Below are 22,787 nucleotides of genomic sequence, written 5' to 3'. Positions count from 1 at the left end.
AAGGAAGGGACCTAGCTTGGGAGAAAAGCCCATCCAGCTGTGATCAATGACTTTTGGGTGCCCTGGGCCTGCATTTTATTCATTTAATGTGTTGGGGACATGGATACATCCCACAACAGAGCTCTTCTTTGAAAATGCCTGACTGCAAATTGGCTTGAAAAGAAAGCTCTTGAACTCAGGAGCAAGTACAATGTTTACTCTCAGGTAACCGTTGCTAATCCACAAAAAGAATGATTGTATAATAAAAGAAGGTAGCAGCACACCAACGTGTATCTCAGATGTTTTTTATTTCTTCAAATTTGTTATTTATCAGGAGTGATTGAAATAAAAAATATAATTGAGTCCCATCATCGTTGTGGAAATGGCTTTGCGAGAACTGGTCAGATGACTATTATTGCTTCCCATTTTCAACCAGTCTTAAGTTGCCACTGATAAATAGACAGCAGTTGAGAATGCTCAAGTTCTATAATACATCATGCCTGTTCTGAGGAGAAACCTAGGACATCACTTATGTGTACTTCTTGATTTCATCATACAAAACAAGTACAAAAGCACCCCCCATGCCTCTTAGTACATTGGACCAGGCACCCTTGAAAAAAGCTTTGGTTCCTTCATCACGAGCAATCTTCCTCCAGCAGTCAATTGTGCCAGTATACATGATATCAGCTGCAAAGAACAAAGACATGGCGCTGGTGAGCAAAGGCCGACGAAATGTGTTAAGATTTACTAAACTAAACCAGAGTCCTCTCAGAACTTAAGAGCAGCCTTTTCACTACTGGCAACATCAGGGATCCAACCCAGGGCCACACTTAAGTGAGGCATTCCCTCAAACCCTGAGCTACACCCCCAGCCTGCATTACTTAAAAAAAAAAAAAACAACAACCCAACTATTATAACTTCACGGAGATCCCACTGATTACCAAACTAAGAGGTCAACAGACCGCTATGGCCAAAGTCAGCCTTGGAGTGGGTGTGGCCACAGCCCACCCCCTGCTATTTTCCCTACAACTTACTTCCTTTGCGCCCTGACTGCATCATCATGCGGCGACGCACTGTGTCAAAGGGATAGGAAGTCAACCCAGCCACGGCCGTGACAGACTGTGCGATCATCCAGCTGACAAAGATGTGAGTATTCTTGGGATCTGGAAGCATTCCTGAGAAGGGAAGGGATAAAAGAGATGCATTAGCAAACAGGAAAAAGTCCCACCACCATCGCCATTCAGTTTTACTGACTCCCGCTCCACACCCCCCTCCCACCTCATCTATACTGGATGACCTCGGCTTCTGAACAATTAGCCAAATCTATCGCTGGCTACAAGAAGGCATAATGATTTTTCCCCAAATGGTCCCCTAAGAGCCAAGCTTTCAGCACCTGCAAACTTACCCTTTGCAGTGTCATAGATTCCAAAGTAGGCAGCTCGATAGATGATAATACCTTGCACAGAGACATTGAAGCCTTGATACAGGCCCTTAATCCCGTCAGATTTAGAAATCTTAACCAGACAATCGCCGAGCCCTTTGAATTCTCTCTCGGCTCCGGCTTTGCCCACATCGGCAGCTAAACGGGTACGGGCAAAATCAAGGGGATATACAAAGCACAAGGAAGTGGCCCCAGCGGCACCCCCAGATGCCAGGTTGCCAGCAAAGTAACGCCAAAACTGGGTTCTCTTGTCTACACCGCCCAGGAAGATCTGCTTGTATTTATCTTTGAAGGCGAAGTTGAGAGCCTGGGTGGGGAAGTATCTGATGACATTGGCCAGGTTGCCACGCCAGAAGGACAGGACACCCTGCTCCTTCGGGATACGAACCACGCAGTCCATAATGCCCTTGTATTGCTTATCAGCGGTGATTTGCTTACTGGCATGCTGCACCTGGAAGACAAAACAGGAGGCCAACGGGAGGGTGAGAACCACGAAGGGAAGAGGGCAGAATCTTGAACATTGGCCCTCCCTCCCCACCCCCCCCTGCCTGACCTACTCATCTTCATCACACAGGCGGTGCCTTTTCTAATCCCGTGCCACAGACCCAGCTGGCTAAGTGATCAGTAGGGGTGGAGGGGGCCCCCCCTCCAGTGGACCTCTGACCTTTGGACCCAGATGGCAAATCATTTCCTGGGATCCAGATTCCGAGGCACATCGGAGGGCGTGGTCACAGAGGTGACCGTCACATCAGCCTTCGTCCTCGGCGGCGCCGTGGCGTGGCCCTGGCCTCGCCTAGAGGTGACCCGTAGAGGCGCCCCCGCTTCCTGCACTGCTCCCGGAGCGCCCTCTAGAGGCGGCGCGGGGGCGCGCGGGGGCGGCCGCAGAAGGCACATGCGCTTCCTGGCGCCGCTTCCGGCCGGGGCGACACTCCGCGCCGCGCCGGCCCGCATGGCCGCCCCCGGCTGCCCTCTCCTTGCCACGACCTTGGGCTCATCGCCGAAGGCAGGTATTCCCTTTTCAGACGCCGATCCCTACGTCCGGCCCTTGGCCCCCCTCCCGCCAAGGCCCCGGGCGGCCCCATCCGAGGGGGCTGCCCCCTGGATGCTAAGGCCCGCTCTTCCTCTCCTCCCTCCATCCTCGACCCCTTTGTTGGGGCAGAACCTCAGGTCACTCAAGCCAAGTCCCCTCAAGTGCTTTGGGCTACCACGCCGCGCCTCCCAGCCCCACCGGCCACCAGTCCCCACGGTGCGTCCCAAGAGGCCGCTCCTTGGCACGCTTGGGGCACCGCACTCCCCACGGCCCCCCTCCCCCCACAACTGGGCAACTTTCTGATCCACTCGAGGGGCCCGGGACGCACCTGCAGCAGCAGCTTGACCCGCTCGATGGGCGCTACCGCCGTCTTCGAGATGGCTGCAGCCACCCCACCGGCCAAGAAGTCCTTGGCGAAGGACACGGCGGCATCTGTCATGGTGACTGGAGAAGAGTGGGGGGGACCGGCGGCTACGGGACCACAGTAGGAACCGGCTAGAACTCCAGGGCTCTGGGGCGGAGCGAAGCAAATGGCCGATTTATATAGGGGGAGCCGGCGCCGGGCAGCCGGCGTCGGGGGCGGGCCGGGGCGGGCGCCGAGTCCCCGCGCGCGGGGCGCGGGCCAGCTGAGTGGCTCAGGAGCGCGGGGGGAGGAGCCGCGGAGTCGGGCCACGGGCCGCCCTCCGAGCCGCCCGGGCTTGCTCGGGGGCATCTGACCTGGCCCAGGAAGGGGGCGGCTCCAAGGAATACCCGGGACCTGGACACTGGACCCTGGGAAGGGAGAGAGAGGTCACCTGGCGCCTGGACGAGAAAGCTCGACAGCAGGGTGGGGACGGGGATGAAGCACCGTGTGTAAGGGGACGCCACCAAAAGTTTGGCAATCCAGACCAGCAGGAATTCGCTCTCATGTTTCAGAAACTCCAGATGGACCCGCTTAAGGCTCCCGCCAAGTCGACGTCTTCTTTTTTATTGTTGTTTGTAAATCAAGTTTCATTGGAGCGCCCCCTCAGGGGAAGGGTGGGAGGAGGCCAGTGAGGAAGGAGGGGGGGAATGTATTAGGTCTTCATTGGAAGTGTGCAAAGTGTGTTTATCATGGGCTTATCATTACCTGTGATTTGAAAAAAAAAATAGGACTTCCTAAAACTTATTTCTCTTGGTCACCGACTTGATTTTGTGTCTCGATTTTTTCTTAGTCTTTACCTGCCCTGGAGTATCGCCTGTGAAACCCAAGGAAATGAAGGGGGTCAGTGGAGTAAGGACACTCTCAGCATGCACCAGCCCTTGGTATGCAAAACAATGGCATTAAGATCTTGCTGGGATTTAGCAAAGAAATAGATGTCCATAGGACTGGGCTAGGAGGGAAGACTTGTAAGCCAAAAGCCCAATGTAGAAAATGTACAGAGAAGGTTAAAAGGACCCAGTTACTAGATTGGCTTTTGGTTCCTGGGACCCCAGATAAAGCACTTTTGGGTTGCATAGATTACTGAACTGCAGGGACATTTAAGGGACCAATAGAATTACATTGACACCCACTGTGTCAAAGAACACATAAATCTCAAGTGCCCCTTAATGCCTGGTACTGGGTAAGCATCTGCCAGACATATGCTTAAAAACCCACTTGTTAGGGGCCTGAACGATAGAACAGCAATTTGCCTGGTACGGGATCCATCTAGGTTCAACCCTCAGCAATCTAATAGAATCCTCCAAGCCCATGATCCCTGAGCTCAGAGCCAGGAGTAAGCTCTGAGCGTAGCCAAGTGTGCTCAAAAACCAGAAAAAAATCCTACCTGTTAGCACAATGTTCTCTCTTTTGTGTTTAGAACAGAATCAGATAATGTGAGCAGAATAGAATCAGATAATGTGGCTGGAGCGATAGCACAGCAGGTAGGGCATTTGCCTTGCACGCGGCCGTCCCGGGTTCGATTCCTCCATCTCTCTTAGAGAGCCCGGCAAGCTACCGAGAGTAACTCGCCTGCACGGCAGAGCCTGGCAAGCAACCCATTGCATATTACATATGCCAAAAACATATCGAATACGTCTCAACAAGTCTCACAATGGAGACGTCATTGGTGCCCGCCAGAGCAAATCCATGAACAACCAGGACAGTGCCACAGTGTGACCACAAATCTCAATTGCAACAATGTTTATAAAAATCAGGCAGAGTGTTGAAAATTGCCATTGGAGGGGCTGCACAAGTAGTGCAGCTGGGAAGATGCTTGCGGCTGACCCAGGATTCCCTGGTTCTCCACAGGGATCCAACAGGAGTGATCCCCGATCCCCAGAGCCAGGAGCATGCCCTCACCACAGCCAGTTAGGGCCCCCATCATTTAAAACAAAAGATTGCCATTGGAGTTGAACCCATACTATCAATTTGCTTGTCTTTGTACAGATTTACTTTTCTTACTAAGAACCTCAACAATTTGAAGTGATGAGCACACCATGTTCAAGAAGGTCAATTTTGAATCCAGCTTTGTTGATCCTAGGGGGAGGAAATCTTTGAACTGCTTAAATGAGAATGGGCTCGTTTATCCTGGGCTCCTTAATCATGAGCTGATTAGAGGCAACTGGATACAGAAAGAAGCACTGGATACCAGAAGCGGTATGCAGTACAGTTGGAGAGAAAGAATAGAGAATAGTTTCTGTTCTCTAAAAATCACTGTTACCTCCCTCCATCTCAATTGGTGAGAACATTTTACCTTGAAAGCGAAATCTACAGAGCATTTTTAGACAGGTGGTTTTTAGAATCTATTTAAAAATAAAATTCATCTCCTGTTTTGCCTTGACATTCTGATAAAAGCAGCTTGTTCAAATCTTAATTACATTTTAATATTTCACCTTCACTTTCCTACCCATTTTCAACCTATTTCTGACCACATCTCCCTTTGAGCCTGATGCTCTGTTGTGTTTTTATTTGTTTGGGGGCCTCACCTGGTAGTGCTCAGGTGCTATTCCTGACTCTGTGCTCAGAAGTGACCTTTGGCATCGGTCAGGGTTCATGTACTATGCTGGGGGATTCAAACGGGTTGGCTGCGTGCAAGGCAACTGCCATAACCCCTATGTTATTTCTGTCCCAGTATGCTATTTCAAAGATCTTTAAAGTGTGTAAGCACTTCTGTATTTACTCTTAAGCCAGATGTCCTTTTCTGCTAGGAGATGACCAAATAGTAACACAGAACTTGTTCCCTTTTAGGCTCTGACTGCCTAAATGGAGTTTAATGGGTGATAATACACAAGAAGGTTTACTTAAACATAACTTCATGCCAGAATTTGGCATGCTGCTAAGTTCACTGACTTTAACATATCAGGACCTCCCTGAGTGGCCTGTGACCATGTAGATGTCATCGCCAGCATCCCATATACTCCTTTGAGCACCACCAGGAGTAATTCCTAAGTGCAGAGCCAGGAGTAACCCAGTGAGTATGGCCATACATGGCCCAAAACCCCCTCAAAAAGATGTTGCGACATTTTAAAAAATTTATTTAATGTTTTACTGGATCACTGTGAGACACTGAGATAAAATTGTTCATGATTGGATTTCAGTCATGCAATATTCCAATACCCCATCCTTTCACCAGTGTACATTTTCCACTACCATTGTTCCCTTCTGCCACCATCCCCCGACCTCCGTTCTAGCCTGCCTCCATGGCAGGCACTTTTCTTTCTTTCTTTCTCTTTCTTTCTTTCTTTCTTTCTTTCTTTCTTTCTTTCTTTCTTTCTTTCTTTCTTTCTTTCTTTCTTTCTTTCTTTCTTTCTTTCTTTCTTTCTTTCTTTCTTTCTTTCTTTCTTTCTTTCTTTCTTTCTTTCTTTCTTTCTTTCTTTCTTTCTTTCTTTCTTTCTTTCTTTCTTTCTTTCTTTCTTCCTTCCTTCCTTCCTTCCTTCCTTCCTTTCTTTCTTCCTTCCTTCCTTCCTTCCTTTCTTTCTTTCTTTCTTTGCTTTATGGTTTGCAATACAGGTACTGACAGTTTTTTTTCTTTTTGGGTTGCACCCAGCGATGCATAGGGGTTACTCCTGGCTCTGCACTCAGAAATTTCCCCTGGCAGTGCTCAGGGGACCATATGGGATGCTGGGAATTGAACCCGGGTCGGCCGCGTGCAAAGCAAATGCCCTACCCGCTGTGCTATCACTCCAGCCCCAGGTACTGACAGTTTATCCTGTGTATCCCTTTACCTACTCTCAGCACTCAATTCTTGTCCAGAGTGATCATTTCCAACTATCGTTGCCATAGTGGTCACTTCTTTTATCCTAACTGCCCTCTTCCTGCCCTTCCACTTGTGGCAGACTTCCATTCATGGACCAGTCTTCCTGGCCCTTGTTTCTACTGTCCATGGCTACTAGTCTTATAGGTTTTTTGTGTATCCCAAAGATGAGTGTTATCATTCTATGTCTATCTCTCTCCTTTTGACTCATTTCTCTCAGCATGATACACTCCATGTCCATCCATTTATAAGTAAATTTCATCACTTCATTTTTTTCTGGTGACTGCATAGTATTCCATTTGTAGAGGTATCATGGTTTTCTTATTCCAGTGTCTGTTCTGGGGCACTCTGGTTGTTTCCAGATTTGGGCTATTATGAATAGTACTACAATGAACACAGAAGTGCAGATGGACTTTCTTTTGCAACATTTTAATGTCTGAAAGTTTAAAAGGGAAAAAGGTGCCAAGAGATAGCACAGTGGTTAGGGATCAACCCAAGATGTACTCAACTTGGGCTCGATCCCTGGTACCACATAGTCCCCTAAGCACTATCAGATATGGCCCTGCAGGCCCCGAGCCCTGCTGGGATATACCGGGTATCCTTGGCATTGCAGGGCCCTAGAATTACTGCATCCTTTGTCTCTTGTGCTAAACTGATCATCAGGTTGGCCAAAAATTGCAAGTGGGCCCCCCACATCTTCTGAGCATCCATTGTGATCCATTCCTCCCACCAATAAAAAGGTCAAAAGGGGAAAATCCCATAGCAAGAGTCCAGGAAAATGGAGAATAATGTTCATGATAACAATTGTGATATTGGTTATGATTTCTGGAATGACAATTCATTACAAATTTGTTCCTCCAGTGAGGCAGGCGTAGCGGAGCCTGTGTGCTTGCAACTCTTACGATTCTGTAAGTACTACAGAATATTAGAGTAATTTAGAAAGAGGAACTAGGGGGCCCAGGACTGATTGCTCAGTGGTAAAATGTGCCTGCCTTCCAAAACAGGGGCTGGAGAAATAGCACAAAGGTTAAGGCACAACTCAAGTTCAATCTGGGATGGCAGAGGGTCTCCCAAACGCTGCCAGGAAAGATCCCTGAGCACGGAGCCAGGAGAAAACCCTGAGAACTGCCGGATGGGATCCCCAAAGTAAAAGACAAAAACGTGCTGGCCTTGCAAGTGTGAAGCTGTGAGTTTGACCCTCTGGGGCTCCCTGTTTGTACTCAGTATGGCCCTCACAAATTTGCAGCCTGGGACCCCCCCACACACCGCAGCACCGCCACTGTACTGCATGTGAGCACGCTAAAGAGCAGAACCCCCAGCAAGTCCCACAATCAATTGCAGATGTGACCCTGGTAATTAACACAGCACCATCATTGAAGGGAAGAGAGAAAACGAAAATAAAAAAGGAGGAACTAAAGCTAAAACAGTGCCTAGTAAATCACACACACATACACACACAAACACAAGGAACAGGATTCAGAATTTACACAGAACGGTTCAGTTTTCTATTTGTCAACGTGTAGAATCTGAGTAATAAAGTGGCAAAGTGATTCGGGTGGGTTCTTTTTTTTTTATTTTGGAGCCACACCCAGCACGGCTCAGGGATTCATCTTGGCTTTTTTGCTCAGGGATCACTCCTGGTGGGGCTTGGGGGAACTTCTATGCAGTGCTGAGCATCAAGCCTGGGCCGGCCACGTGCAAGTGCCTTGCCCCCGGATGTAAATGTGCATAGAGCAGGAGAAGATCATTTTCTTGAAAGGAATTTTTGGACTCTGGGAGAATTGGACTTGTAACTGGCATCTGGTGAAATAAAGAGACAAAAACAAACATGACAACAAAATGCAAACCCTAGTTCAGGGAGAGGAGAGCATAGAGTGATATACTGAGACGCTAGAGCCTGCCAGTCATTGGTTGGAGGGTGAAACTGAAAGTGATTGCAATTGTAGAAGTAGACAAGAGATTGCCACCCCTTTCAGAAAAAACTATGAATATGACTTCATAAAACCTCCAGATAGGCAAGAAATGGCGACCAGAGAAACCATTTGAATGCTCGCTGGAAGTTTCAGTACTCTGGTAGCTACACATTGTTTATATTCTGATTCCTTTGCTGATAATTACCGTTCTCTGAACACAAAGGAAGCAGTGAGGTTAATTGCTAAACTGAGCTGAATCCTGTGATAAACAAAAAAGATCTGGTTAAGCAACGTAAAAGGTGACAAGAATCTTAAGGAAAAGCATGAGACTATTTGGATCCCTTAAACAGAAGAGTACTGGGTCTGACCAGATAGCTTAACTAAGCTCTGCATACTGTTGTTGTGTGTGCACACGTGTATCTTGTGTGTGTCAGACTTTAAAGGGATCAGAGAAAAGATAAGTATGATCTCCTGGCCAAACATCAAAAGAGAAAGCAAGTTCAAGAAGGCAAGGGAGTCCAGAGATAAATTTCAGACTTGTCCAATTTGGAAAAATTCCAATGAGAAATTAAAAAGGGAGAGATAGCTAATAAAAGAAAGTGTCTTCTCTAGGCTATACTCGGAGGAGCTCAGATTTTGAAAGTATGCATATACAAATGATGGAAGGAGGAACAGGCTTCCACGGACAAAGACCAAAGTGTATCACAAATCTCTAGAATCTGAGTCAGAAGGGTTAAAGTCCAGGAAACACACACACACACACAACTAGGTTTAAAAAACGGGAAGGTTCGGGGACAGACCGATAGGACAGAGAGGAGGGCATTTACCTTGCACCTGGCTGACCCAGATTCAATCCCCGGCATCCCATATAGTCCTCCTAGCATCGCCAGGAGTAATTCCTGAGTGCAGAGCCAGGAGTAACCCCTAAGCATCACTGGGTGTGACCAAAAAAGCAAAAAAAGGGGGAAGGTTCACAGGCTAGAGAGATAGTAAGTGAGTAGGGTGTCTTATTCTGTTTGTTTTGAGGCCACCCCTGGCAATGCTCGGGGCTTATTCCTGGCTCTGCACTCAGGTGCTTGGGGAACCATATGGAATGCCAGGGATTGAACCCGGGTTGGCCATGTGCAAGGCAAGAAGTACTTGTACTATTATTCTGATCCTCAAGTAGGGATCTTAACTTGCATATGGCCCAACCAAGTTCAATCCCTGGGACCCTATAGGATCCCATGAGCCGCACCAGGAGTGATCCCTCAGCACAGAGCCAGGAGTAAGTCCTGAGCACCATCAGGTATGGCCCCAAACCAAACCAATGTGAAACAAAAAATAACACCCCAAAATAAAAATAAATAAAAGAACCAGGAAGGATCACAATAAAGGGTTCTAATGTTCTTTTTTCTTTGGAGGGGGCACATCTGGTGGTGCTCAGGGCTTACTCCTGGATGTGTGCTCAGGAATCACTCCTAGGGGGCCTTGGGGGACCATATGGGATGTCGGGGGACTCAGCCTGCTTTGGCTACATGCAAGGCAAACACCCTGCTCCAGCCCTTCTAATTTGCTTTCGTGCTGGACCTTTAAGGATGAGGATCTGGAACTTAATGGCACGTATGTGCTCTCTGGGTCTTAGTTAACTGATTTGGCAATGTTTCCAAGTGCTAATGAGCCTTCAGGTGCTCTGGGGGAATTCTTACTTCTACTTGGGCCTCTTTTGGTCAGCTCATATTGTTTAGATGCCATATTTAAGAGGACATTAACAAACTGGGATATATTTAAAGAAGATAGGAAAGTAAAATGCTTATACATCTCATGTCATTTGAGCAATGGCTACATGTATGAGATACTGAATTGGGAAATAACTTTGGGTAAAATGCTTGCTATATATGTTACCAACCTTGGTTTGATCCCTTGAACCTAAGCACTGCCAGGAGTGATCCCTGAGCAGCAGAGAGCCAGGAGTTAGCCATGAGCACAGCTGAGTGTGGCCCAACCTCCTCCCACCGAAAAGAACCTTGGGTGAAAGAGGCACAACATAATGCTTTATAATGAAAGGATTGTTAGTAGATGAAAATTAGACATTCTTTTGGGGGATAGGGAGGGAGAATTTGGGCCATATTCTCAGGTGTTCAGGGGCTATTCCTAGCTCTCTGCTCAGGAGTGACCCCGAAGGTGCTGGAGAAACACATATGGTTCTGGTGATCGAAGCGGGGTCAGCTGCATGCAGACAAAGCACTTTACCCCTTAGTATATCTCTTTGGCTTACAACACTATTTTTTTTAAAAAATTATAACACCATGATTTACGAAGTTGTTCATAATACAGTTGTTTCAGGCATACAATATTCCAGTACCAATCCCACCACCAGTGTGATATTTCATCCACCAATGTTCCCAGTTTCACTCCCACGCCCCCAAACATGCTCCGTTAGCTGGCACATAACAAATTTATTTCATACTGCTTGTTACAGAAAAATGACAAATGGAATTATCAGAAAACATATCAACGAGAGTCCATTTGTGATCTTCGGTTAATCTCACAATGGTATTACTAACATTATTTTCTGAGGATTTGCAGAGCTAGTTGGTGCTGGTTGAGTCTTCCATGTTACAGTTTTCACTCATTGAACTTGGTGGGCTTCTCCGAAACTTTCCCATCAAATTTGCTGTGCTCTGATTGGGCCGTAAGTACTGTGAAATTTGGAGATTTTCCTTTCATTCCATTTCTGCTTAAAAAAGGTAGTAAACCAGTTCTCTGTTTCAACTATGATTCTAGTCTGTAATTTGATCACTACATCACAGACCTTGTGAGCAGGATTTAAAGACTGAAGAAGTCCTCGGAAAATATTTCCAGGCCTGCCTTGCATTTGCAAGCCGGACTTGCACTTGTAAAATGGACGACTGTGTGTTTGCAGTGTGATTATTCCGGGGAGGTCGTCTGGCCATTTGGAATTTAAAATGTCCAAAAGAGAACCTCTCCCCAGTTTTACAGAGAAATAACAGACATTTACCATAAGTACAGTGAAGATGTTCAGTGTGACGGTTTGATTTACATAGACTGTGAAATGACTAGGTGCAGCTAACACCCATCATGTAGCAATGATCCTGCTGGTGAATATGATGTATATGTTGCATCCAGCGTGCTTATTTATCTTGTAACTGGAAGTTTATTAAGTTTTGACCAGCTGTTTCCAATTATGTCTCCCATTGCACACCCTCTGGTAAGCACTACCTGATCTTTTTTTTTGGCTTTTTGGGTCACACCCGGCAATGCACAGGGGTTACTCCTGGATCACGCACTCAGGAATTACTCCTGGCGGTCCTCAGGGGGCCATATGGGATGCTGGGAATCTAACCCAGGTCCACCGTGTGCAAGGCAAACACTGTAGCCGTTGTGCTATCACTCCAGCCCCCTGATCTCTTTTTTTTCTCTGATTTCCCCGCCCCCCCTAGGATCTTCACCTAAGGAAGATGAGATTTTATTTTTCTTTCTGTCTCATTTCACTTACCTTTATGCCTTCAAGGAGTATCTATCTTCCTTGGCAGTGCTTGGGAGATTCTGTGATGCATGTGCTGCATTTGCTCAGTCCTTTGAGTTATTTCCAGGCCTCTGGTAGTTTTGTATGGCAGTTACTAGCAGGAGAACTTTCAGTTCCTTCCCCACCCAAATCCAGCCCTTCACGGGTCTTTCCCACATTAACAAATGATATTGTCTGTCTAGTTAAGTCAAAAGCCCCGAACTTAGGTGCCACCTGTCACTTCTTGCTTTTATCCCTTATATTCAAATGCTTAGCAACTCCTGCTGAGTCAATCCATCTTGAACCCATTGACTCCTCTCCATCCTAAAGTCACATTAGAGTCTAAGCCATACTTTCTTTCATGCAGTGTTTGGAAACTTCCAGGCTCATACTTGGTGATGCTTTTGAGCCTCCAGCACTGCACCCACCAAATTTGGGGGGACCATGTGGTGCCATAGATTAAACCAGGGTTATCAGCATACAAGGCACGCACCCCAACCCTGTTACTCTCTCTATATATATATCCCCTAAGCCAACATTTCTTACTTGGATGTCCCTACTCGTTGCTTAATTGGTCTGTCTTCTCACATTCTTGCTTTGCTCCCCATCCATTACCCATACAGCAACCAGAGAAATTCTCTAAAATGAAAATAAGACTTGATTTCTTCTCTCCTGGAAAGATTCAATGACTCTCTTCCCCACCCCCACAATTTCAAATAGTACCTGAACTACTTGGCCACACTTGAAATGATCTCTGTGCAACTTCACCTCATCTCACCTGCTCTTCTGCTCCCTACCGTGGCTGCACTCACATGTTTGCTCTTCAGTAAGTCTTTTCCAACTCCCAGGCCCACCTTGGCCCTTTCTTTCACTCAGCCAGGAATGCCTTCCCGTTGGTTCATTTTATTTCTATTTTATTTTTTTTTCTTTTTGGGTCACACCAAGCGATGCTCAGGGGTTACTCCTGGCTCTGCACTCTGGTGGTGTTTGGGGGACCATATGGGATGCCAGGGATTGAACTCGGTTATGCTATGTGCAAGGCAAACGTCCTACCCGCTGTACTATCGCTCCAGACCCTGCTGGTTCATTTTAATCCTTCAGAATCATCTCAGATGTCACATTAAAGTGGCTTTCCCTGAACCCCTGATTTATAATACCCCCCCCATAGTTTTTGAATAAAGCACCCAGTTCATTTCCCTCAGGACTGCCATCCGTAATCACCCAACTCATTGGTTACATTACTGATGACCAAAAGCAGTTCCCAGGTCAGTATTGCATTCCATTCCACTCTTATCATCAAGGGCAGTCATTAAGCAGAATACTTTCTACCTGCCCTGGAGAAAAGGGGAAGCCCAGGAAGCTCATCTTTGGACCAGAACTGTTCTGGGCCTAGAGCAATAGTACAGTGGGTAGGGCATTTTCTTTGCACACAGCTGACCCGAGTTTGATCCTGGCATCCCATATGGTCACCCTAGTCCACCAGGAGTGATGCCTGAACAAAGAGCCAGGAATAAGCTCTGAGCACCGCTGGGTGTGCCCCCCCCCAAAAAAAATTGTTCTAAAATTAGAATAAGGCCTGTCATTTTCCTCAATGAATTGAAAACTCCCCATCCGTCACAAGCACAGCAATATTCCTCTGTGTGCCAGTAGCAACACCTTACCTGTCGTTTAAAAATTTGTAGAAGATTCCACAGAAGGTGTTATGAGTAGCTTGAGATTGGCAATTTGAATTTAGTTAAAAATTATTTGGGGGAAGCTTTTAGAACATTAAAAGAATATGCTCACTTCAAGAAAGATTGTGCTCATCTGTGGAATATAAATGAACAGAATAGGAGACTAACATCCAAGAATAGTAGAAATAAGTACCAGGAGGTTTGCTCCATGGCTTGGAAGCTGGCCTCACGTGCTGGGGGAAAAGGCAGCTCAGATAGATAGAGAAGGGAACACCAAGTAAAGTGTGGTTGGAGGACCCTCTCAGGAAGGGAGATGCGTGCTGAAAGTAGACTATAGATTGAACACGATGGCCACTCAGTACCTCTATTGCAAACCACAACACCCAAAAGGAGAGAGAGAACAAAAGGGAATGCCCTGCCACAGAGGCGGGGGCGGGGGGATACTGGGTTCATCGGTGATGGAGAATGGGCACTGGTGGAGGGATGGGTTCTCGAACATTGTGGGACGGAAACACAAGCACGAAAATGTGTAAATCTGTAACTGTACCCTCACGGTGATTCACTAATAAAAAAATAATAAACTAAAAAAAGCAGTTAAGAGTAACAAACAGGAGGGGCCGGAGCTGTAGTACAGTGGATAGGGCATTTGCCTTGCCAGCAGCCAACTTGGGTTCAATCTCCTGCATCCCATCCAGTCTCCTTGAGCATGACCAGGAATGATTCCTGAGTGCCAAAAACCAGGAGTTACCCTTGAGCATTGTCAGGTGTGGCCCCAAAACACACACAAGCCCAAACCAAACAACAACAACAAAAACCAAACATACAAACATGGAGAGATAGTGAAAGAACTGGCAAGCACAAGGCCCTGCGTTTGATCCCCAACACTGCATGATCCCTGGCGTACTCCGGGTGTTTTCGTGGTGGCTCCAACACCACTGGAGAGGCCCTCCCTAATGAAAACAAAAGTCTAACAAATACAGACTATTTACTCTGGGTAAATAATTTATTAACATCCACCCCTCTGCAGATTTCCCCCTAAAAGTCACAGTCTGCCACAGCAGCTGAGAAAAGGAGTTCAGTGGATCTATTTGAATAAGCCACTACTCTGAGTTTAAAAATTTTGACCAGACCTAGAAGTTAAGGACAGGGGTTAAATTTAAAGGACAGAGGTTAAGAAGTTAAGGATGTAGAACTAGAACTAGAAGTACAGAGGTGAAAAGACTTGGGCATTTGGGTGGTGGTACAGGTATAGTAACCTTTTTTTTTTTTAATTACTCACTGTGCAGGGCCGGAACAATAGCACTCGGCCGACTCGGGTTCAATTCCTCCGTCCCTTTTAGAGAGCCCAGCAAGCTACCGAGAGTATCCCGCCCGCACGGCAGAGCCTGGCAAGCTACCCATGCGTATTAGATATGCCAAAAACAGTAACAAGTCTCACAATGGAGATGTTACTGGTGCCCGCTCGAGCAAATCTATGAGCAACGGGATGACAGTGATACAGTGATACTTACTGTGAAATTCAAAGTTATTCATGATTTGGTTTCAGGCATATAATGTTTCAGCACTGATATGTTCACCAGTTGTCTACTTCCTTCCAACAATGCCCCCTACCCTACTTGCTTCCCACCAACTGGTCTGCTTGTCCACCAAAAAATAATTTTAGTTTTTTTTGGGGACCACACCAGGGACCAACTCCTGGTTCTATGCTCAGGGCTCACTCCTAGCAGTGCTTGGGGAACATACGTGGTGCTGGGATCTAACCTGGCTTTGCAGCATGCAAGGCAAGCATCCTATCAGCTCTAACGGCACTCCAGCCCAAAATCCTAACTGTTGACAGCATTGTGACCACGTTACCTCAACAGCAAACACTCAGTTTGCTTTCCAAAATATGTATTTTTCGTCCCGGAACCTATTTGTTTGGTTTCTAAATATCTTAATTGAGGTAGTTCATATTCATATCTTCATATCATGTAATTTTAAAATGCACAGATGTACACTGTTATGAAGTACAAGGATATAAAGGACATCCAGAGCCCAAGGTGGAGTAATCCTGAAATTTTATTTAGCATATATAGTTGAGATGATTTGCCTGAAGTTTTTTGTCTGTTTCATTTTCTAATTAGGGGCCATAGAGATTTGACAGATAAGGTGCTTGCCTTGCACAAGGTTGATCCCAGTTCAGGCCCCAGCACTGAAGTGATCCCAATTCCAGGAGTGATCCTTTGGCACAGAGCCAGGAATAAGCCTCACGCACTACTGAATTGTGGCCCAACATAAAAAGAAAAGAAAATTAAAAGAGACTCATTTTAAAATTTGGTATATGTGTGAAATGATCTATCTGATCCTTTCTAGGCAACTAGGACATCTTGTGACTTTAATTTAACTCAATAATTTATTTTCAGGATAGACTTGCAAACCACGTTAAAAGACAAGGAATTCAGCCACTTATCTGTATATGACTTCAATCAGGAGATCTTTTGGGGACATAGTTAAGCATTTACAGTCAAAACAATCTTCCTGAACCAAAGATTCTAAGCCTAGAGTGCTTCATTGGGGCCTGGGGGTGGGCCACATCCAGTAGTGTTCAGGGTTTACTCCTGGCTTTGCACTCAAAGCCCTCTCTTGGTGGGACTCAGGTGGGACTATAGGATGCTGGGGGTCAAAGTTGGGTTGACAACATGCAAGCAATTGCTGTGTACTCTGTACTATTGCTCTGGTCATGGGGATGCTTCATTTTTAATGAAGAAGGATCGGGCCAGAGACATAGTACAGTGAGTAAGGTCCTTGTTTGCATACAGTTAACCCAACTTCCATCAACAGCACACATAGGCTCCCTTTATCCCTACCAGGAGTGGGGTAGGGAATCACAGAGAAAAGAGTAAGTCTTGAATACTGATGGGTGTTGGCCCACAAAACAAAATATAAAAGTATAGGGTTAGCTCAATGTTCTGAACACATACATGCTTTAAATGTAATAGGCCTGGGTTCAACCTTTGGCATCACATGGTCCCATGAGCACTGAACCAGGAACATTCCCTATTAACTGATGGGTGTGGTCCCCAAATAAAAAACAGAAGGATAGTTCCATTCCAATAACTTTTCAATTTCCAATATTTCCATGCTTCTGCTGAGGCATAATCTCACTATGATACTACACACAGGAGGCTGCCAAGAATGTGAGATTTTGAATCTCTACTGGGAAATCTCAGTACAAAGGTAATGGAACCAGATCTGCATGGGTTAGGACCAGGCATGACCCTGTGGTAGAGCTTATCATGTGGTACCTGTTCACTCTCTTGCTGCTTTGAGAGGCGACAGACAATGTTCTTCCAACGGCACATTTTATTCCTGCTGGGTATTTTTAATTGATTGTTGGTTGGGTGGTTGCATGTGGTGCTCCATTCAGCAGTGCTCAGGGCTTATTCCCGGCTCTATGATCAGGATCATGCTTAGTGGTATTCAGGAGACACTATGTTGTGCTGGGAAATCAAACCCACATAGGCTGGGTTCAAATCCAGTGCACAACCTGCTGTACAATATATGTCTCTGTACAATCTCTGTCCCCAATGCTTTGAATTTTTATTTTTTTGCTTTTTGGGTCATACCCAGCGATGTACAAGAGTCAATCCTGGCTCTGCACTCAGGAATCTCCCCTGGCGGTGCTCAGAGGACCATATGGGATGCCGGGAATCGAACCCAGGTCAGCCGCGTGCAAGGCAAATGCCCTACCCACTGTGCTATCGCTCCAGTCCCTCTGACCTCTTGTTTTAAAGATATATATATATATATATATATATATATATATATATATTTGCTTTTTGGGTCACACCTGGCAATGCACAGGAGTTACTCCTGGCTTTGCACTCAGGAATTACTCCTGGTGGTGCTCAGGGGACTATATGGGATGCTGGGATTCGAACCCGGGTCGGCCACGTGCAAGGCAAATGCTCTACCCGCTGTGCTATCGCTCCAGCCCCTCGTTTTAAAGATATTTTAACCTAACTTTCATTTTCATTTTTGGAGTTATATTTAGCACCTTTTGTTTCTGCAAGAGAATCTGCCTTAACTGCAAGAGTCATATTGTGTCTCTGTAAATTGATCCATTAAGTGGCTCAGAGTTTGAAGCCTCAGCAATTACAAGAATTAAGAAAGTTCTTTAGAATTGGAAAACTGAAAGTCCAAACAAAGAAAATCAACTCTTTACAACTGAGGAGAGGGGCTGGGGATGTGGCTCAGTAGTAGAGCACACACCCTGCAAGTATGACACCCAGTGTGCCATCCCCGACACCAAAAGTAAATAAGTAATGACAGTAGAATAGATGAGACTAGAACCAGAGGTGTACTGACAGTGAGCTATTTTGCAGTCGTAGATAAATGCATCTGAATTGCACATACATTGGGGACAGAGATTGGGGCTGGAGTGATAGCACAGCGGGTAGGGCGTTTGCCTTGTACGCAGCCGACCCAGGTTTGATTCCCGGCATCTCATATGGTCCTCTGAGCACCGCCAGGGGAGATTCCTGTGTGACCCCACACACACAAAAAAGCAAACAAAACAACAACAACAAAAACAAATGAGAGGTCAGAGGTACAGGAGTTAAGGCACTTGTTTTGCTTGTGGCTAGCCTGGTTTTGATTGTCAGCACTGAGTGGTTCCCTTGGTCACATTGCTGGGAGTAGCCGCTGAGCACTACTGGGCATAACCTCAAACTTACCCACCTCAAACAAAGAGAAAACACGTTTGTGTCTACAATCACTTCACTTAAGGTAAACTGAGGTAAAATAGTAGACAAGATAAAAGGGTAATTCTCCTTCTTTTGGGTACACCTAGGAATTCTCAGGGGACTATTGGTTCTGGGGATTAAATCCGGGCTCCCTCATGCAAAGTGTGTGTGTGTGTCAGACTGTTGCATCTCTCTGGCCCACAATATGGTAGTTCTTAGGGCAATCAAGGGAAGATGGCAAAATAAAAACCAGCCCCTTAAAGGAAGAAATGAACTTAACAGACATATATAAGTTTCTTCGTTCCCCAAAAACAGAGGGTACAGTCTTCTCCAGTGCACACAGAACATCCTCCAATATAGATCCACTTGCTGGGTCATAAATTTGCCTCCAACACTATAGAAATAATAATAAGTTTCTTCTCAGACTACAATGATACAAAAAGGACAATGAATCACAGAAATGGGGGGACACAAACATTTGGAAATTAAACAAAAATGCAACAATAGAGCGTCTGTATTGAAAGCCATAATGCCTAAGATGAGAGAGAGAAAGAGAGACAGAGAAACAGAGAAGAGAGGTGCCTGCCATAGAGGCAGATACGGGTGCGGGGGGTGACTTGGAGGGGTGGGAGGGAAAATGGGGACACTGCTGCAGGGAAATTACATTGCTGGAGGGATGGATGTTGGAACATTGTATGACTGAAACCTAATCACAAACAGCTTTGTAATGCTCTATCTCAAGGTAATTCAATAAAAAAGTGAAAGTAAAATGAAAAAAAGAGGTATAAATCTTTTATTCTCCAAAGAAAATTAATATATCAATATGCTGAATATGTCAAATTCAGTATAATTACTAAAATTCAGTATATATTACTAACTGTACCTTTAACATTTCAATTAGCTCTGGCTGTATTATGTGGAAAATACTTTCTGGGTAAAACCATAATTAAAATTTGGATCCAGAGATATGTATTTTTAGAAGACTAAATGAAATTAATAAATGAAAAAGCTAATAACCCTTTGCATTAAGCAAAAAAGTTTATTCAAATTGATGATGACTTCCATTCATATAATATGTTAACACTTATAATTATTAAGGTTGAAATCCAAAGGTTTGAAAATGTTGAGAGGCTGCTTATTTGATACTTCTTTCACTATTGAAGGACAGAATGGTTTCCGGTCAATAATTTCTAGGCTTTCAATTCATTTATTTTACACAGTGTCCCCAAAACAAATAAAAGATTAATAAGCAGCTAAAAATAGATGGAAAATGTTTTCTTAGTGAAAAACAAACAGGGGCTGTATAGATAGTACGTTAGTAAGTTGCTTCTCTTACTGGCCAGAATTAGTAAGATTAATCAACTTGGGTTTGACCCATGGCATCATATATAGCACTGTAGCACTGTACTCCCGTTGTTCATTGATTTCATATATAGCACTGTAGCACTGTATTCCCGTTGTTCATTGATTTGCTCGAGCGGGCACCAGTAACATCTCCATTGTGAGACTTGTTGTTACTGTTTTTGGCATATTGAATACACCACGGGTAGCTTGCCAGGCTCTGCCGTGTGGGCAGGATACTCTCAGTAGCTTGCCGGGCTCTCCTAGAGGGATGGAGGAATTGAACTCAGGTGGGCTGCGTGCAAGGCAAACGCCCTACCTACTGTGCTATCGCTCCAGTCTGACATCATATATAATCCCCCAAAGCTGCCAGGAGTGATCCCTGAGCAAGAGCCAGGAATAGGCCCTAATCCTATTGGGTGTGGCCTAAAAACAAAAATAAAAAATAAAACAAACGGAAAACTCAAATAAAACGTGGGTTTATGTGAATGATCACTCTTCCAAATCTTCATGATGCATAGTGAAAGCAATTGACAGTAATACAAGTGACTACTGTCAGCCTGCCAGCCAGTAGACCTATCAATCTATTGATCTGTCAATCAATCTATTGATCTATCTATATCATGTTTCTTTTATTTCTTCTATTCATACTTCAGTGTTGGGTAAATGGTGGAAAATGGAGTTTAAATATCAGCGTAGCATTTGGAGGAGTAATTAGTTGGTCATTGACAACTGTTTCACATCTAAATCATACTTTTACACAGTTGAGTTGCCTTGCACTCAGCAGACCTGACATGGTTCATCCCTGACACTCCATATGATCCCACAAGCACCACCAGAAGTGATTCCTGACTGCAATACCAGAAGTAATCCCTGAGCACCATGAGGTGTGGCGCTCAACATTTTAAAAATTAGACAAGTGTGTCTTTTTTGTGGGGGGTAGGGCACACCTGAAATTGCTCAGGGTTTACTCCTGGCTCTGCACTCAGGGATCACTTATAGCAGTGCTCAGGGGACCGTATGGGTTGCTGGGGATCCAACCTGGGTTAGCAGCATGCAAGGCAAAAGCCCTATCTGTATACTACTGCTCTGGCCCTTCACAATTGAGTACTTTACCTTTAAAGTTGATTTAAATTCTTTTGTACAAAAATAAATTATTTGCAAAAATTAAGTAATACACCTGGCCCCATGGGGGTGGGAGAGGAAAAGTATCCTCTGAAGGTATATGAGTGGTATGGATTGATACGGCCGTAGACAGTCAGTCTCTGTCAACACTGGCTTACCTGGCCTGCAGTCATTTATGTACCAATCAGTGCAAGGTGAGTCGAGAGAGCTCTTGACTTCTTTGTGGTCAGAGTTCCTGGGAATATGATGTAAGTTGTTGACCTTTTCTCTAGACAGAAGCAGCTAGATATACAGGCACATTTTTCATAAAAGTTCATATCTCCACCTAGATATTTTACACCAGAGACTGCCTGCTCCTCTCACCATCAGTAGGCTGACCAACAGTCCATTTCAGAGCCCTTGCATCACCTGAGGACTTTCCTAGCTACCCGGAACATTGTTTTTGAGAGTTGGATATGTACCCTGTCACAGTGGGGGGAGATAAGGGCTTTCAGTGTGGGAGTAACTAAGAGATGGCAGGAGGTGATGTGCTCTGGAAGGAAATGGTCTAGTCAAAGGAGCGAAAGTCAGAAGTTGGGACACCACATGACAGCTTCCCAGTCAAGATGGTGGCCGAGTATGATTGCTGTGGGGTTCTTGCACTTCCGGGAAAGTTCAGAATGAACATTATCATGATGTGAAGGCATGGTTTACCACCCACCTCTTTTTCTTTTTCTTAGAAGGTACCATTTGGGACAGACTCAGTATCACAGTCACATGACTTCCCAATCCCAGCACTTTAGATGTGCTAAACACAGTCCGATGCCTTTAACCCTTTGAAAGTGTCCTCCTTTCTTGTCTTCAAGGTTCACCCTCTGTGAAATTATCAAGTGGGTGGCTCAGTCCCCCTTCTCATCAATGTCTCAACTCCACACTTATGTCCACTCTTGTCTACCAACTGGCCTTTTGGTTACTCACCCACACTCACCAAACACTGGGACACATGGCACCCAACGACGTACATAAGATCCACCTGCACCTTAGGTCAGTTGGTGTAAAAAACTAAAGCACGCCGTCGGGCGAGTGCACTCTCGGGCTCTCCATCTCACGGCCCGCGTTCAGTGCTCTGGAACCACTGTGTGTGCTGTCGGTCAAGGGCAGGCGACGGAAGGAAGAAGGCCAAGCTGGTTGCTGATTAGTTACCGTTTATTCAATCTTCCATCTTTCTCATCTCCCGCACTCCCACCTCCGTCCTCTCTCTGGATCTGCTGCAGCCTCTTGCTTCTCTCTCCCACCTTGCCCTCTAGGCTACACCCAGCCTGGTAGCAAAATCAACATAAGAAAGCCCTTCCTGAGGGCAGGGCATTCCAAAGCCCTTCATGACTCTTAAGGTTTTTTTCCTTTCCTTAGTCCAAACACTTATTAACATCTTAATACTAGTTATTTTTGGATGGACATAGCAAGAGATACATTGAGGCTTGCAAGGCAGCTCTCCTGGCAACATCTTGCCACAAACTCAGACCACAGCACTCAGGCCAGATTAATCATTCCTCACCCTAGCAGGGTCCAAATCTAGTTATCACTGTTTGGATCATGACAGCATTTGTCCATGATCAAGCTCTTAACTTATAGTTAAGCATTAGGCACTTTGGCCAGGCCCATCTCGATACCAGGGTAGCACACAACTCACCGCTTGCCCTGGGTCCGTCTTTTCCCTCGTCAGGACCCTGCTTTTGGGGGTGCTAGGAAGTAAGGGCAGCTGAGGCTTAGGTCGAGAGAACAGATGCCCAGGAGGAAAATATCACGTAGAGTCAAATGACTCCCAGGTAGTATTTGCTAAGTCTTCCTGTGTCCATACAAAAAGGATATTGCTCTGAA

At 45.6% G+C, this 22,787-nt stretch overlaps 1 protein-coding gene across 1 annotated transcript; it reads right to left on the bottom strand.

Annotated features, from left to right (window-relative positions):
• Positions 1–268: 268 nt before the first annotated feature.
• SLC25A5 (solute carrier family 25 member 5) lies at positions 269–3,002 on the bottom strand. The gene is made up of 4 exons (XM_004614462.3): positions 2,779–3,002; positions 1,385–1,871; positions 1,014–1,154; positions 269–666 (listed from the first exon to the last, which is right to left on the bottom strand). Exons 1-4 carry the CDS (start codon positions 2,887–2,889, stop codon positions 509–511), a joined length of 897 nt encoding a protein of 298 aa, XP_004614519.1. The 5' UTR covers positions 2,890–3,002; the 3' UTR covers positions 269–508.
• Positions 3,003–22,787: the final 19,785 nt, after the last annotated feature.

This window comes from Sorex araneus, chromosome X (genome assembly GCF_027595985.1).
Source record: "Sorex araneus isolate mSorAra2 chromosome X, mSorAra2.pri, whole genome shotgun sequence".
Taxonomy (NCBI): domain Eukaryota; kingdom Metazoa; phylum Chordata; class Mammalia; order Eulipotyphla; family Soricidae; genus Sorex; species Sorex araneus.
This window is presented reverse-complemented; position numbering and strand designations above follow the sequence as displayed.

Coding starts and splice junctions, on each gene's coding strand:
- SLC25A5 (XM_004614462.3), bottom strand. CDS start 2,889: ATGACAGATGCCGCCGTGTCCTTCGCCAAGGACTTCTTGGCCGGTGGG. Junction 1,872..2,778: donor GGGTCAAGCTGCTGCTGCAG/GTGCGTCCCGGG, acceptor TTTGTCTTCCAG/GTGCAGCATGCCAGTAAGCA. Junction 1,155..1,384: donor AATCTATGACACTGCAAAGG/GTAAGTTTGCAG, acceptor TTCCCTTCTCAG/GAATGCTTCCAGATCCCAAG.